This window comes from Melozone crissalis, unplaced genomic scaffold (assembly GCF_028551555.1).
Source record: "Melozone crissalis strain CALT ecotype California unplaced genomic scaffold, PUWL_Pcris_2 ptg000006l_1, whole genome shotgun sequence".
Classification (NCBI taxonomy): domain Eukaryota; kingdom Metazoa; phylum Chordata; class Aves; order Passeriformes; family Passerellidae; genus Melozone; species Melozone crissalis.
In genome coordinates, this window is record NW_026535784.1 from 56,840,141 (window position 1) to 56,858,093 (window position 17,953).

General features: G+C 39.1%; 1 protein-coding gene across 1 annotated transcript in view; it reads right to left on the reverse strand.

Annotated features, from left to right (window-relative positions):
- TBC1D9 (TBC1 domain family member 9) overlaps positions 1-17,953 on the reverse strand; it is a 42,687-nt gene that overhangs the window by 22,975 nt on the left and 1,759 nt on the right. The window contains exons 2-5 of the mRNA XM_054291474.1: positions 6,112-6,222; positions 3,532-3,650; positions 1,722-1,950; positions 528-789 (exon numbers count right to left, since the gene is read on the reverse strand). Of these exons, the coding sequence (XP_054147449.1) occupies positions 528-789; positions 1,722-1,950; positions 3,532-3,650; positions 6,112-6,222 (721 nt within the window). The remainder of the gene's footprint in view (positions 1-527; positions 790-1,721; positions 1,951-3,531; positions 3,651-6,111; positions 6,223-17,953) is intronic.

The window sequence follows — 17,953 nt, forward strand, 5'->3', positions numbered from 1 at the left end:
CTAACAAGCTGAAGTGTGATATAAAAGAAGAAGAAATATTTTTCAGATTAACTTTTCATTCCTTAGAATTTTATGTCAATTTCTGTATTGCTGTTACCTAAACTATATTCCAGACAGAACTGTTAATCTAGACTCTAATTCCTCAATTCCAGTGATAAGATAAAATATGAATGCTAGGTATAGTTCTTAACAGCACATTAATCACTTTATCACCTTCCCATACAGACATAAAATGGCCTTGTAACAGATACCAAAATGTGGCCAGTATCAGGAGATACACTAAAGAGATTCTGAACAAATGAGCATTTGGCTCAAGAAAGCTTATTTCTGCAACATGCTCGTATTCCTATTTCAACAAGATATCAAGTAATTATATTTAAATAATTATTCACATTTTGCCACTGCTGGAATCAATCATTCCTTTTGGAGTAGCAGTAAACGGTCACAACATTAAAAAACTTTTGGACAAAATCCTGCAAGTACAAGGGCAGAGGAGGAACAAATGAGTAAGAGGCAATGCTACGTACCGTTTTAGAGCAGACACTTTTTTGGGGGATTTCTTTTTCAGTTTGGGCAATGACCTGTCCTGTTCAAATCCTTCATTGTCCAAAAGCTGTCGCATGGCTATATTGGCAAGCTGTTCCATCAGTTTAAATGTCTCACTGATGTTAAGGAATACTGAGAAGAAATGTTCATTTGACCTCGTGCTCACTTTGATCATGTCAGGGAAGAGCAGCGTAGCATTCTTCTCAAGCTGAGTGACATCAACCCAACGGATAACTAACTTTGCTGAACGGAGCAAACAAAAAAACAAGGTTCAATACAAAAATGAGCATATTCAGGAGCTTTTAGCTTCCTCGTCCTATAAAATGCATTCAACTGACTTTTTCTAGCACCCTGAAAAGTTGGGAGTACAGCATAAATAGATCAAGTTTGTACAAACAAACCACTGTCACCTGACAAACAGGAGATAAAAGAGTTTAAATATCATTTACTTTATTTACAGAATACCACACAAGCATTGCAAGGCCAGGTAAGCTAACATGACTTATCATTGTCACTGCACTAGCTCAGTCTCTGATCTCCTTTTCCAATGGAAGCTAAGAAACACAGTCTGAACACATCAGACAGGCTTGTCTTATTTTTATACAGCAAAAAGTTTCAAATATTACAGCCACACAGAACCTAAGCTTTTCTCCCAAGACCAATACAGCTGGTGTCCTTAAAGCCGGGGCTAAATCCCAAGAGTGATCCCTTGCCCATAACCAAAAATTGTGCTGAATTGCTCAACTCCATTGTGCCTTGAATTAACTCCCTGCAGAGCAGACTGGTTGCATCCACACTAGGCAGTTCTTTATTCTGGGTCTCCTCTGAAACCTTTTTGATGCTCTGGTATTGAACAAATATAGATGTGTGATTTAAGGTTGCAAAGTCTGCCAGAGTAGTACATGAGGATTGTGTAAGAGCAGAAAAGAAAGTCAGAACTGGTGTGATCTTGTCCCTATTTCCTTTTTACAGAGAACTACTTTGAGAAAGACCAAACAAACAAGGGAACAAGCACCCAGTTAAGCAGTGTGACAAATCAGGGAATTGCTCCCTGCTTCTCCTTTCCTCAGTAGTGTCTTTGTACCCTCAGTGATCAGTACTTGAAAAGAAACAAGCTACAGGAGATTTCCTAACCATTGTGAGATGCACAAATTACCATTCCACTGCTAACATACCTTCCCTGCCCATGAGAAAAGAGTAAAAGCAAAGGTGATTGATGCTGAGATACACCCAGCCCTGCCGGGGAACCTTTCCCTTCCAGTAACTGCAGGAGTAGTAGTTCACTAATTTCTCTTCCTCTGGCATCCCAAACAGCTTGTGAAATTTCACTATGGCTTCCTTGAATTTCTCAGTGTCGTCATCCTCCTTGATGCCATTGATCTTGTTGTACTCAGCAATGATGCCCTGGCAGGGAATAAAACCAGAACACATCCTGTTAGTGGCCATGGGCTATCAGATATCCTAATTCCCACTGCCATCCAGGCCACAATGGTTACTGCATTGCCAAGGAAGTCGTTCAGGGAGCTCTTATTGTTCTGCTCGCTCTTTGGCTTGTGTAGTTATTCAAGGTTTTCTTTCTGATGGCCTTACTCCTTTGCTGTGTCCATGTCAACAGCAACCAAACACCAACCCCCTTGCCAGTGCCTTGTTTTAAATTATCCAACCTAACTCAAACACTCCTAACAGCCCCGTGAAGCACCCATGGCCTGCAGTATTTTCCTCTTCCTTCCTGGGGAAACAGATACAGGATTTCACATGACATTTTTCTGAAGGGAAGAGAAAAAGGAACTGTTGTTCTTTACAGAAAATTTTATATTACTTCTATGACCCCTCTTATTGGACCTTGAGCATAAAAGAGCAAAAAAAGGGGGGGGAGAAGAAAGAATTAAAAAAAATCTTCAATCAGACTTACTAATAGAGTGGAAAAAATTTCCCACTTTCAGGTGCAGATGACCCTCATGAAATTTGAAGAGGCAACAGGTCAAAAGATGTTTTTTGATATTTTTAAAGACTACGGTTCCTTCTGTTCTATACTCTGTTTTATTTGCTTATTTTCCCAATCTCTATTGTCTTTTATATAAAAGTTATAAAATTTTTGCTTTTTTTGTGACTTTTTGCCTTCAACTTGCTCCATATTTACATGAAGAGCAGAGTATAAGACAGAGAAACATCGTTCACATTTAGTATTGATCCAAATCTAAGAAGCAACGATTTCCTTAAGGATTATATTTCAAAACACACATATAAGGTACTTCCATGACCATCTATAGCACTCATGCATGATTCACTGGGGAAACACAAGCAACTGTGGGATTTGTAAGAGAGCTGACTTATGATACAAAATGTTAAAAGAGGAATGAGACAAAGCCAATACTTTGAACACACACCAATAAATACAGCAATTCTTCTTACAATCTTTGAAAAAAGTATGTATTTTTAGATAATTCTTAGTACAAAAAAAAGTACTTTTTGCCAGTATAGTTATTATCTGACCTATAAAGAGAAAAAGAAATTCTGAGAAAATCAACACTCCCACTTCCCATCAAGGAAACAAATCAATGAACCAGCAACCCTAACACCTATATGGAGTGCAAATGCCAATACTGCAGGACTTAACTGCACAGAAGAGGGGGAGGAGACATTATGAGTGCATGAAAAAAGTTAACATTAAGCCTTGCAATGGAAAAACAGTAGCACAGACAACTGTCAAAGTTTAAGACAGTGCAATTAATTTTAGAACTTGCAATGCCTTAAGACCTGCCTATATATTTATATGGTTTTTTTAAAAATCACACTATTCTAAGCTACATGCACTATTCCCAGTTTCCCTGATTTTTACACATGTTGCTACTTAGCATCTGGTAGTCCTTCAAAAAGGCAGAGCAGCCTGGGAACTACCAGCTCCAATTTATTTCAAATTCACATCATTTTTCTTTCCCCAGTCATATTTATCACTAACAACAAGTGCAGTAATTAATACACTACCTGTATTTTTCCTCTGACAAATGTATTTATGTCATTCTCATTTTCAAAGATTGAAAGAGTTTGCAACAAATTCTGTTCCAGCCATTCCCAGTGTTCAGTGATTTCCTTCCTCGAGCAACCTATATAAAAAACAAACAAACAAACAAACCAACCAACCAAAAGTTACAAAATAAATAATTCACTAGTGTCAATGTCCCTTTAATTCCCAGTCTCCCCTACAATCAGATCACACAATCAGCTGAAAACCTACACCCCACTTCTCAACAATTCATCACGACAGGCAAGGTCTTTCTCTTTGTTCAGGGCTAAAATACATACTTGCTGCAATGTTTTAAATTACAGGTTATTTTATCACTATTGCTAGAAAGTTTTTACCTATCTTAGCATATTAAAAGTATTCACCATTTTACCAACACTGGCCTTTAAGGTAAATTAATCAATAACTCTGACTCTCAGGAAAGGGGAAGAAACCAAATTTAACAGTAAAAACACTGCACTCCTGCAACTCAAGAGTGGCAGGAAATAAAAATGAAAATAGCTACAACACAGCAACTTGCATGAAAATGCATATAATTACCATTATCACAAAAAACCTGTTTACAGCAGTTCTATAACTGAAAAACACACAAAGCCACTGTTAAAAGAATTAACTTTATAGGTGGAGAAGGATCTAAAAAAGTTGTTCACTTCCAAACAGAATTTAATATAGCACCATTTTCACCTTCAACTGAGCACAGCACACTGGGAGGGACACTGGCATGGGACACAGAAGGGCTACTACAATATGAAAGTCTGATTGTGTACAGCATTTTGTATTCCCAGACCATCAATTGTTCTTGAAAAGTAAATAAAAATTCTCCTGTATAATTCAATAAACAGAACTCTAAGCTGTGACACCTTTAACTCAACCCTGCACTGGAGAAAGGGCTGTTCATAAGGCTTCTCTCCAGAGCCATAAGGCTTCAGATTCACCAGCCAGAATCCTCACAGGGCCCGGATCAGTAGTGTTAATATCCAAGACATTTCACATCCAAATCTGTCTAAACAGTCATTTTAGAGCAGACAAACCCCCCTGGATTGCTTTCATCCTCAGAATACTCTTGCACTGAGCAAGACCAAACATCACAAACAAATCACAAAACAATCGCATTTCTTCAAGTTGCTCTGTATAGCTACTTACTGAAGATGGAGATTATTTCTTTACTGAAGGCAGAAGAAAAACACAAATTTCTGTAAAAACACATTACAAGTACCAAATAACCAACAGTCTACCCTTAGAGAACAGTGCAGAACAAATGAGAGTTGCACAGCTAAAAGCAGTCAAAGCTCTTAGTAACCTGTATAATTTTAACAACCCTTGATCAGTTCAGAAAGAATTGCTTTAGTTGCAAATTCATAAAATAACCACAGCACAGAGCCTTAGGGAACACTGGGCTGCTCAGCTTCAAGGTTGCACAGATAAATTATTTGCTCTCTCTAAAATTTTATCTCCCTGCAAGATCAACACTATTCCCCTCAAGTCAAGTGACAAGACTACACCAATGCAGTCTTTTAATTTGATCAAAACAACTAAACTATCAACCAGGTATTAGGAGACTAAACATTTAAGAAATACTCCACAAACGGAAATCACAGATATATAAATTAACTACATTAGCAATTTCAATTAGGGCTAAGATTCATAATTGAAGAGCATGTTTATTAATACTAGCCTAAATGAAGACAGAGTACTTCTACATAAAATCCACAATATCTTTCTCAGAAGAAAAACAAAATTCTCACAGTTCAGCAGCACCATACATTTCTACATGTATGGTACATTTATTTATTATGGGACCATAACCAGATCTGTCCAAGTTGGAGCATTAAAGACCAAAACTCTTAAAAGTTGTTGCATCTGTGTAAGAACATAGAGTTCTATAGTTAACTTTAACCTAGCTACCATCTTGCTGACTTCTAAGTACATCATACATAGAAAGACCACACAGTGTCTGAAATAAACATCCAGGAGGCAGGGCATCCCTGGGATCTAGCTGGTATTTATCCTGGAGGAGACAGGAAATGTCTCACTGTTTGCTGTTCAGTGTTTGTGTGAGTGCTGGTGCTGCATTTTCTTCCTGGTTACCACTGCAAGGGAAGCCAGGTGCCCTGCATGGGTAACTGGGGTGCTGTAATTCAGGTATTCCTCCCACCATTCTCTCTCCCAGGAATGCTCACTTCAGAAGTGCTCTAGGAGTGAGCCCTGGCCATGGAGAAGAGCATGCAAGGAGGAGTAATAGGTACTGCTGGTCTAGGAACACCTTTGGGAGAAGAAAAGTAGGAAAAAATAGATGTTCCATCCCTGCTCCATTTCTGTTTGCATTCAGTCATTGTGGTCAACACACTCTCCCATGCTGGCATTCCAAGTCTGACTAGCAGAAACTCCAGTGCCACTGAATTTCACCACTACAGCAGGTTTTCCTGCTGACCGATTTATTTGTCCTGACATGACTGTGCTCAGCAGGAAGGATGCTCTCTATTATGCTATGTGACACAGAGTCCAGGAAGAATAAAAACCCACATCAGTGCATTTGTCCTTACCACAGGCAATGGTCCAGTAGACCAAGGAGTCTGGTGCTTGGTAGAGGATTCGATATGGTGCCACTCTGGCACTGGAGTCCAACACAACATCAAGAGTACCCACAAGGAGACCTGCAGGAGAGGAAATTCTGATGAATACACAGGAGAGGGCTCTGCAGCCCCTCCCCATTCCATTTGACCCTCCACAGCAAAACCCAGATCTACATATTCATCCTCGCGCTTCTTGTCTCAGGCTGTAAAGAGGGAGAATGATTTAACAGGGAAACATCTTCAGCTTAAACAAGATTTCAACTCTTTAATGTACATCAATGCTAGCATAAAGACAAGCAAATTGAAGCAAAGCAGAAGGTAGCTGTGTTATAAATTCATGTTTAAAAGTTATTTAGTTTTCTCCTGTGTTTCATACACTGCTGGAACCCTGAGCAGTAAAAAAACCTACCAACTACAAACCCTCCTCCAACACCAACAAGAAATCCCAGACAATACATCCTATAAGGGTTCAAAACTTGAATGTCAGCTAGGTAAAACTAAAGACTTCCAGCAAAAATAATTGTGCTACTTAACAGCTGATTATTTAGGGTAGGAAGGATTAAAATGCCTTAAGAGTCAAGTTGTTTTTCAGATGAAAGGATACGGAGGAAAGACAAAGCCATACTGTTTTTCAGAAGTAGCTTTGAAAATTCTTTGCTACTGAGAGAGCCACCAACAATCGCATACCAACAGCTACCAATAATTCCTAACTCTACTTCCAAAATTCTAGATCCTATTTTTATAATAAACCACACATAAAACAAAACTCTATCCTCCCAAACTCTCTGCAAGAAGAGGTTTTTTTACATAGTTTATTTTAAAACTACGTAAAAGTTTTCCTGTTTTTCATCTCCACAAAAAATTTTCATCTCTCCTGCAGCAATGTCAGATTTAAATTTTCATGTTGAAGTTCTCAGAAAATTGTTTGGGGAAAAAAAAAATTGAAATATATAAACAACAAATGGATGAACTTTCAGAGATTTTTTGTGAAGATATTTATTAGGGCAGAAATTAGAGGTCTTTTTCAAACAGCCAAAATAAACTGCATGCACCAAAAGCATTTCAAAACTCTCCTGTTAGTTCTCTTCTCCTTTCAAGTCTCACGTGTTCATCTTTTACTGTCATAGTTTTATTAGTTCTTCTCTGCTGAAACTGGTATAACCAATACTGCTTCCCTTGCTGTTTCTTCAGATTTGTGCTGTGCATCATAAAGATATAAAAGCAGTACCCTTGTTCCATCTCAGTAGATCCCTCAAATGTGATCTGAAACTGATACTAAGAAATGCCCCACCTAGCAGTGATTTTGTATTTCTCCCATTCTGTCTCTTTTATTTGCATTTTGTTTTATACAGATCTTCTCATGTTGGATCAACTGTAATCTCTTTGTGCTCAATGAATTAACATGCACCACTTCTTAATGCAAGAGTTATGCAAGACATGAGAAACAAGTCTGGGCACATCAGGCCATTGGTAAGGTGTGCTCCAAAGCTATCTGACAATTACAGGACACAAACACAAAACATGACTGTAAAATACCCCAGTGTGCATTTGTCTCACTAGCTTTAGTTGCCCCTCATCTCTCTCACATTTTGATTACTGGCTGTACACTGACAAGCTTCCTCTGAACAACTCTCCACCAGCCCTTCTAGATACACCCTGGCTCCATTCAAACTCGGGAGAATGAGGTAGGTTAAAATGTGCCTTTAATTATTTTTTTCCTCTCCATCTGAGCTTCACAAATGCAGTATGGCCCTGGCCCAGAAAGCACATGTCACTTCAACCAAGGTACAGCACAAATCTGCCAGTACTGCTCAGCTAAAGTGGGGACCAAGCAGACCCATTAGGTTTCACTGGAAGGGCAGATGCAAATCATCTGCCTAAAGTCTTGGCACAGAAGAAAGAAAGAAAGAAAACACTGCACTTTGTTCATTACCTGGGTTTGCTGCAAATACAGCAGGAATATTTTCTTTTTGCTTTTCAGCTTCACATGACTACTGACAGTAATAAATATGCAACAGGCATGATGTAATATCTAAATAAAGTTGTATGCTGGCCAAATGCAATCTTCTCTGAGATACAGAAACACTGCTCATTCCCTGTATTCTTTAAAAACATGCTTGTTTCTTTCCTACTGCTGTATTTCCAAATTCATTAGCATATGGGTGGTCCTGCCAAACAATTCTGCCCCTAGTTCTTGGAGTGCTGAAAAACCTGGGATAGGCAGGTAAGACTAGAAAATCAGAATAAACCAACTGGCTTGTACAGCAACATCAGGTTCAAAGGAACTTCCCATCCTACTTTCTTCTCCCCTGGATATGGTAGAGAGGAGATGAACATCCCCCTGTGCCAACAAACACTGTAAGACAGAGCAATGTATTTAAGAAATATGAAGAACACTATGAAAAAAAAACAAACACCAACAAAAGAGAGAAGCCAGCAGTGACTGAAAAAACACATGGCAGGTAGGAAAAGAAAAGAAAACAAAGAATACTCTCCAATGGTGCAGTACGTAGGAGTTGTTCAGGGGCTTTTCAGTAAACAAATTGAAAAAATAACCATATAGCGAGGTCAAAGGAAGGAATCTGACAGAACTCCAGAACATCACAGGGAAATTCAAATCCGAGCTTAGCAAGCTAACTGCAGCTGACAGTTTATCAGTAACATTTACTTGTATCATGCAATAGCTGTTCTGACAGATGATATGTGTGATATTAAAAAAAAGCATGTGTTTTTATCACATGAAAACTCGTGCAATCATGCAGCTGGGCCTGCTTGCTCTCCTTCATGAACAGTTCTATTCCTTTTTGAGTTGTTAGGTCAGTGTTGGTTGGTTTGGGTTTGGGTATTTGTTGTTTGTTGGGTTTTTTTGCAATGCAGACATGTGATGCAACCAGAATGAAATCACAGCAGTTCATACTGATAATCTGTTTGAGGATTTTCTACATGAAGTAGAAATGAAAATTAAAAAAAAAAAATAAGAGAATTTTAATACTGTTAATTAGCTCATGAATTCTTCACGTAGCAAGTACCTTTTCAGACATGATTAAGTAACTGAGTTTCTATAGAAACAGAACAGGCAACCAAGAATCATATTCCTTATATTAGACTGGCCCTTGGGCAAGAGCCAGTGAATTACCCAGGCATCAAATCACGTGACTATACTGACTGCAAATTTTTTCCCATTATTTCATCAGGTTTCTGCATAGTGAACTAAGGGGAGAAATTTCCAATGTAAGAATACTAGATCTACAAGCCCTTGTTGAAGCAAGAGGTTTTCATGAGACAAGTTTTACTTAAAGCACACGGTGTAATTTGTAGGATTAGCATCTGGCTAATTGATGTGAGCCCCAATCCTAAAGGCACTCAAGCATGAGTAACCATGAGGGGACAAACAGTCCCCTCACACACACGTGCCAAATTTCCAGAGCAACCATACCTATACATGGGGCAGGAGGGGGAAAGGAAGGCATAATGCCTTCACTTTGCTTGATACAACTTTTTAATAAAGTCAGGTTCCTCTTTTGCAAGCTTGAATTCTAAAGTGAAGGTCCAGAAGATTGATCAGTATTCTCTTTCTTTTCTGTAAAACACAGGCATTATCAGAGGAAAAATAATGATATGTAGTATTTGGAAGCAGGGAATACAAAGCCACAGTTTGCTGAGGGCCTGGGCAATTGCTCTTGCATCATGTTACTGGAAGGACATACAATGCACCAGAGGGAATTACTGGAAGAGAGGTTCAGTTACCCAATGCACTTTGTGCTGAAGGAAGAAATCACACTGCATTTTACTTACCTGACCACATTCAGTGGTGGCTCACATTTAGTCAGAAGCTGGAGGGGGAGCCTATAACCCTTGCAGAAAGTACAGATTAGTCGTTTATATTCATTAATTAACGTATGATGTGCTCTACTTGCATCCTTACAACCACAACCAATTTTCAACCTGTTGTTTTTGCTACAAGGGATTATGACCACATGAAGCCTGACCTCCTCCATAACACAGACCCCCTTCACAAATCATTCCTATCTCACCAAAGGGCATTTTTCAGAAAGACAGGTCATCTTGGTTTGAAAACTAAGCCAATAGCTTCAGCCAGACGAGATTCTTCCAAGCACCACTGCAGTCCTTGCTCCTCAGAGACCAGTATTCAGATGACTTACAGTCCAGACTGATTACAAACTACCCACAAACAGCAATGAAATCAGGTGATCACCTGCAGAACCAACCTGGTACACTTTAAGCATGCACACCTCAGAGTACATGACTCAAACACCTGCCCTAAGTCGCAATATCTGTGACTAGTTGGATATTCATGGCACAGATATTTGCCGCAGGAATATTTCTCTCTTTCTTTTGTTTCTTTTATCTTTCATAATAACTTGCAAGTGTCTTTGTAAAACATCAATTACCTGTGTTTTTAAGGAAAAGCAAGTTTATGCACTCTACACATGAACAAACTCTTTATTAGCAAAGAATTTTCTTATGACAAACAGTAACCCTCTTCCACAGAAAGCCACATTGTCATTTAAAACCACAAAGACTGAGTAGTCTTTATCACCCTTCTACAGTCCCCCTCACAGCAGTATTATAATTGAGAGCTTTTGTGTTTCACCTGCTCAAATTAAATTGGATTACATATTCAAAAGTGGGGATCTGGATTATATATTACCTCTAGTGTACCTTATTAAAACACTGAAGCCAATGAATTATAATAAATAACGGCACTTCAAAGCTTAAGAACTACCAGCAGCCATGGCTGTGTTGCACAGCAAGCACCAAAAAGCTTGGGATAGTAACAGACAGTGGTGCTTCCTAGCAATTTCAAACCTCAGAGTAGAGGTGCTTTCAGCACACACCAGGGAGCTGTGACACATCATTCTCCAGTGACACAGGCAACATGTGTCACCCTTTGCCTCGAGTGGAAGGATGCCCTGGTTCCACTGACTGCTGTGCCCTCCCTTCCCCAGTTTGCCAGAGTGCAAAACGTGTGTTATTCACATGGCTCTTCACAGGGACAAGAGCCCTGCCCTGTCTCATCCTCCTTCCAGGTGCACATGAATCCACACCTCAAAATACCTTTTGTTTGGAGATCTTTATCTCAAAATGTATAAACAAAGAGCACACATGTTTTTAGCATTAAGAGTAAATAGAAAATAATACCCTGCAAAAGAGCTGAGATATAATACAGGTGACTCTCAGAGCCAGGCTCATGAGCTATCAATCAAAGAGTCTCATGAATGTCAGCAGCCTGTTTGTGAAGGAGCCCAACAGCACAACCAGAAAAACTTGGAATGTCACGTGTGTCACAAGCAGGACCTTTTCAAAACAGGCACTGTGACATTCCAACACTGAATCAAATACATACTGCTTAAAAGGCCCTCAGTATTTAAAGCATGCTGATGACTCGTCTTTCCAGCAAAGTAAGATGGACACATAATGAGCTCTGCTCGTAAACCTGAGACACCCACAGCACCTCTTTAGATTGTAGATGTCAGCTGATCTTTAAGAAAGCTCCAATCAATAGGGTTGATTTAAATCATATTTACACCCTGAGCATTCAGTTTTATATTGATTTAATGGACAATGAATAAACTCTTCCTAAAACTGGAGTGTTGCTTCCTGAGCTATAAAAACAAGAACTCCTAACAACACATAACTGAAGCATACAGCACTAGGTATTGTTTTTCATACTAAGGATAATGAATCCTCACTCTTCCACTCTTTCTCAAGGCAGTTTATGTTATTAGCTCTCTCATTTTTTATTACAGGATGAGATCATCCCATTACTTGTCTGTCAAAACACGACCTAGAGCAACAGCCTGAACTCCATGGGCAATACTATGGACAAATCCTTTTCAAAGGGAGGGTCAATGCTACTTGATTTAATTTCACAGGAATGCCTATATAAATTGAAAATATTATAGACCACACAAAAATAACCGAGTCTTAAACTTCCAGTACTGGCAATAATACCCACAACATTGCCCTTAAAACTTCATGAAGGGCTACACTAAAGACTTATTTTCTAACTGTCTTCCCATGTGCCTTATATGGGCATCTAATGTAGCATCAAGAAAACAAAATTCTTCCTCTGGACTTACAACAATTAATATTCTTTAATGAAATAATAAATTAATACTTATATATATTTCTTAAATAATTAAGAAGGAATTCATAGGATTGGTTAAGTTTTCCCCAATGCCTGCCTTTGCTGCTCTCTTTTCCGACCAACATAGTTCTATAGATTTGTCCAGCCACCCTTTTATTTGCACAGGAGTTTTCAAACAAGGTCAGTGAGACTGCTTCTGAGGAAGAATTGTCACTCTACTGACATTTAGTAAGAAAAGCAGCAAAACCAGTAGTTACCTTCTCTGTCTTCAAGCTGATGAACACAAATGAGAGAAGACTGAAAAACTAACCACCAATACTTAAAGAAAAAGCTTGGGAAGGGCTGGTGTGATATCTGGACTGATTACCAAGAGATAAAGCAGCAAGAAACAATAAAGCTTTCATCCACCCTTCAAGTTTAACAATTGTGATTGAATCAGCTTATCTCCAAATGTGTAAATTTAAAAGCTATCAGCTGTACTTGTTAAGGTGTCCAAACTACTCATGACCAACCCTGTAAAAAATCTGTATCTTAACTTGAACCTAAATCTGGTTGGGTTTAGACTTTCAGCTTTTTCAACTTTTTGTAACTTCTGCTAAGCTGGAGCTCACAGAAAGAGATGAGCACTGACAGGACATGCCACAGTTACAAGTATGTGAAGGCTTACAGCACTGAGAAAACTGGTATTTTGACAAAACCCCAAACAACTTATCTCACACTACTAAAAAAAAAATATACTACATATCAATCACACCAGACTTTATGAAATTATGGGAAAATGGTGAGAAAAATATAGATGAAGTTATCAAATGCCTTCTAGGTGTGATATAAACAATTACTCATAAGTTTGTAAAAAACACTTAGGAAAAGCATAATCAAGTATCAAAACAGCAGAGAAGTCACTGAACTTCACTCACAACTAATTATTTTAAAGTATCCCATTCTGTCAGAGGAGCATAAGCAAATTTAATAAATTTCATCCAACAGGAAAATTTAAATCTGAATCTGCACCAACATAAGATTCAGATAAACTGTGTAAGATGAAAGAATAAATCAAGTAAGTATGAGCAAATTAAGAAAAAAACCCAACAACAAAGCAGAAAAAACCTCCAAACATCACTCCTAACCTAAGAAAAATTACTGTAAACTGAATCTAGTTTGAGGACTGAAGGGGGCACAGTAAACTCAGCTTGAACTCAAAGGAGCAGACCTGAAGCATGTTGAAATACAAGCTAAATCTGAAAAGAAGCAATAGCTTCAGAAATAGAGAATTTTAAATTTTCACAGTTCTGATTGGACACCTGCAGATAAATCAGATTTCAATAGCTATCACAAGAGGCACTTTACCAGGGAAATGAGCAATGCTGAATGGAAGATCCCAATAACTCTGGCTGATAAAATATTGGAAAAAACAGAGGGGAAGAACAAGACAGATTATGAGGAAAGAACAATAAAATCCAAAACATTAAAAATGTACTGGTGAAATCAAGATTACTGCTGTGGTAGAAATTCAAACACCCCTACCTGGAAACTTCAGGGGAAAAAAATAATCACAAATCCAGCATAGAAAACACAACCTTTCTTTTGGAAAGAAAACAATTGGGAAGATTTGGAAGAAGTCCTCTAGAACCTAAGATCACCTAAGCACCAGATTTAAAGTCAAAATGAAAATGTAATTTCTCAATATCAACATTGATCAGGATGTAGTGATGGAAATATGGAAACTGATGTGAAGAAGTGCTACATCTACCCCTTCCAGTGAAGGACCAAAGAACAATAACAAAAACCCTGTAAGCAATACAAACTCTGGTATAATGCAGAAAATCAATAAGTGGCCTAGACTGACTGCTTACTATCTTGTGATCCTGTGCAACACTTCCAACACAGTTTCCTACAGAGATCTCACAAAAAGGAGCAGGCCACCCTGGAATTCCATGTGTCAAACAGTAACATGATTTCAAGGGCAAAGATGGCAAAAGGCAGCTCAGCAGCCTGGAGAGGCCACACTGCTCACAGTGTCGGAGGTAAATTACTGTGCAAGGAAAGTCTTTGACCAAGAAATATTAGAGGGAGAAGCAAAGCTACATCTCAGGCACTGGAGATGTTGTCCCGAGAGCCAACAGAAGAGCTGCAGATGCAGAGAAGTATTAGGCAGGAAGTGAGGAACCAGGAAAAGCATCTGGGAATTCAACAGAATGACTGTGAGTCAGTGTGGGGAATCAAACACCAACTCAGCCCTAGACATCTGCAGGTTCCTTGAAGTGGAAAGGGACTGGTGCGGGGAAGCAAACACACCCACAGCAGAGCCTAAGGAGCAGCTCAGAGAATCAGAGCAGATTTGATGTACTGAGAAAGGAAAGCAGAGCAGGAGAGACCAGCTTCCACTCTGTGTGCCAAAACAATCACAGCAAGCTGCTGGATAGGCAGACCACCCTTACCCATTATGCTAACTGCATCCATTCTGATAAACACTATTTCAAGTATCAGAGAGGACATGCTTTGTACTCATGCAAGTCTGACATGCAAAACCCCAACTGCTTGAGTCAACAAAGGCAGAAAGTGACAACTTTGTTAAAACATGGACCATACTTTGTTCAGGCAAATAATCAACTGGCCAAAAGCTTTTCTGAGTCTTAAGCATAAACAAGTTTTCAAGTAATCTCTTCCTCAACTCTCTAAACTGAGAGGCTGTGAGCAAGACAGAATCTCAGCTCCAAATGTGAATACTAATTGTGCTGTCCAGCTAGGCTGCAGAAAAACTTTTCAATTTAGAACACTGTCACAGCATTAAAAATTATATTGGATCGGACATTGATATGTCATATCAGCCAGCCGAGCTCAGAACCTCTCCTTTTTGCTTTTCCAGTGTGGAAATTAAATGGCAACTCCTTTTGCAAAAATATCTGGGGAGAAGTAGTATTTCATCAGATCCTTTTATCACCAGAAGTCAGCACATTTCCATCTGCTCTCTTCTGCTGAAACATTTGAATCATTCTTGGCAACACGGCATGGACTTACAGCTCGTCCTGCATCTCTCACACAGGCACTGTCCCAGCTGTAAGTACAGATACCCTGCTTGCAAAAGAATTCACTTCTAAAACAGTTTTTGCTAAGAACAACTTACTTCCCTTGGGATTCAGAGATCTCACAATAACATTTAAACAAAGTCACTTGGAATTTAATCTCTGCTTCACACACACAGATGTACACAGGCAAAAGGAGCACAGCAGCCACCAGCTGACTGTACCACACCTAAGTGTCTCCTCCTGTAAGCTCCAAGTGAATTCATTGCTCTGCCACCCATTACCAGGTGCAATAATTCCTTACTATAATGTCTTGAAGTAGAGGAGTTTGGCAAACATTATCACAGTATAGCAGAAAGAAGAGGCATTTTAAAACCTATTCGTTGCATCTGAATGCAAGATATACTTAATACATGACCTTTTAGTTGTTTAAAAGGTTTATGGCATGTTCAAGATCTTTACATCCATAAAGTAATACTGTCCCAGAGGGCACAGTGCCCAAATGATGGCAAAGATCTGGGTTTGTGTTCTGTCCAATGCCTCTGCTACAAATTGCACACAACAACAGATGATGCAGGCTACTGTGGAAATAAATACACCACATTCCTCTGAAGAAGGAATTATGTCATACAGGCCAAAGGACCCGGCTGCCCAGAGAAGCAAGAAGAATACGAGGAAAGAAAATACTTTTTTCCCTGTTGGTGAACTAAAGGAAGATGAAACTCCTGACCATGGCATTATGTGCAAGGCATGAAACAATTTAATTACAGAGAAAGCTCATCAACCATCAAATACCTTTAAAGCAGAAAAGTACATTTTTTGGTCTTGTCCTGAAAGATTAATGCAGTGATGCAAGATAATGTGAGTTTGCAAAACAGCTATGAAAATCCAATTTAAAATCCAATTTAAAATCTTTTCTATTTTCTCCTTGTTGAAAAGGAAAATAAAATCCAAACAGCCCTTCAATTAAGGCACAATTACGAAGAAGGCCCCACTGATGTGACCAGTAATGACAGTGACACAATAACTTAAATGGGTCCAGACCCTGATTCAGTATAAAAATGGATCCACATTGCTTATGAGGAAAGCTCCATCTCTGAAGTAAACCACTAATGCACCTTGTTAGCAGAGATTACTGCTATGGACTCACTAATCAGCGCTGCCCTGACACATTAAGAGATCACCATCATTCTCCTAGCTTGTTACAATACAATATAGCGGAGAAAAGGTCTCCAATGTCCAAACAGGTATTTAAATAAAGAGTTTCTCTGTTCAACTGCCACATAAACCAAGGCCAAGAGGAGAACACCAGATTTTCCACCCCTTCCCCCAAAGTGACTATAGTCCTTTTCCTGCAAAGCACTGAGGCACTCAGAGTAGATCCAGGAGAACAGAGAACTCCAGCACTGTTCTTCTGCTCCAACACAAAGCCAACAGGAAGCACTTGCACCCACCCCCAAGGCTACATAAAATACTTGGCCTTAGACTGACATGCCAAAAGAAGTTTGCCACATTCACAGATGGAGAGAAGGGCAGTACACTTAGCCCTGATCAGTTTGGCGATGACAGCTTCATAGCAAACCCAGATTTGAGGGCAATGCAGAGAATCAATGCTTCTCATTGTCTAGCCACTGCTTAAGTTACATGGTGAAGCCATCTAACGCCATCTTACCCACAGTCCCATCAATCTGAAAGTCAATTCTCACTCTACAATTCAAGACAAATGACTTCAAGAGTCAATAATGAGGGAGTGTAAGTCAGCAAAAGTTAGATCACACAAAAAAAGGACAGCTGTATTTACATCCTCTCTTGCAAATATGAATTGAGATCATCCCTAGCACAGTTAAAAATCTTGTATACAATATTTCTAGTCAACTTCAAGGACATGTAAGTTAGTTTCCCACAGAGCAACTAAGCCAAATTTTATACCATACTCATGGGTGGCTATCTTATTAGATTATATCTGACTAAATTTCAGTATTATGTCACTAATAAAGGAGAAAAAAAAAATGCAACCTACCACACCCAAAGTTCTTTTTTTCCCTGTTTACTTTTGACCAGGTAAACTCCACCCTTGTCACAAGGTCAGTGTCATCTAGGGAGCTTCCAAAGGGTCATCCTAAATGCTGTAATTACTATAAATTATTTATCCTGTTTACTATGTTCATTCTTTATCTCAGGATCAGCTAGATCCCTCAATACCTTGCTTTTAATCAGTCTTTCCTACCAAGAACAACCCACTGGCTTTCTCCACCTTCCTTGTCCCTTTACTGGCAGAACAGCTGTTAACAGAACCAGAAGAAAATTCCAGCATTTCCATGAAAAAAAATAAAATAAACCTAAGTTGCACTTATTACTGTGCCTGTCACATGGGCAGTGGCTTGGAGATTACATCCATCCCTCCCTTGCTCTCCCACCTTCTCTGTGTCACAAACCGTTGTCATTTCAGCACAAGGTCTGATAAGTTCCCATAGGTTCCTTTAAACCCTGCTAACTCTAACAAATGAGTTAGTTACAGGGGTTTGATTCGTTATGGTTTTGGCAACACACTGGAAAAAGCTACAACTTCTTACCAGCCCTTTTCTGGTAGAAACAAACAAAACCCCTGGAAATTGACTCGTTGCTACCACCTCAATGCCACAGCAGCTGCAATTCCAGGCACTAGTAAGAGCTAAGA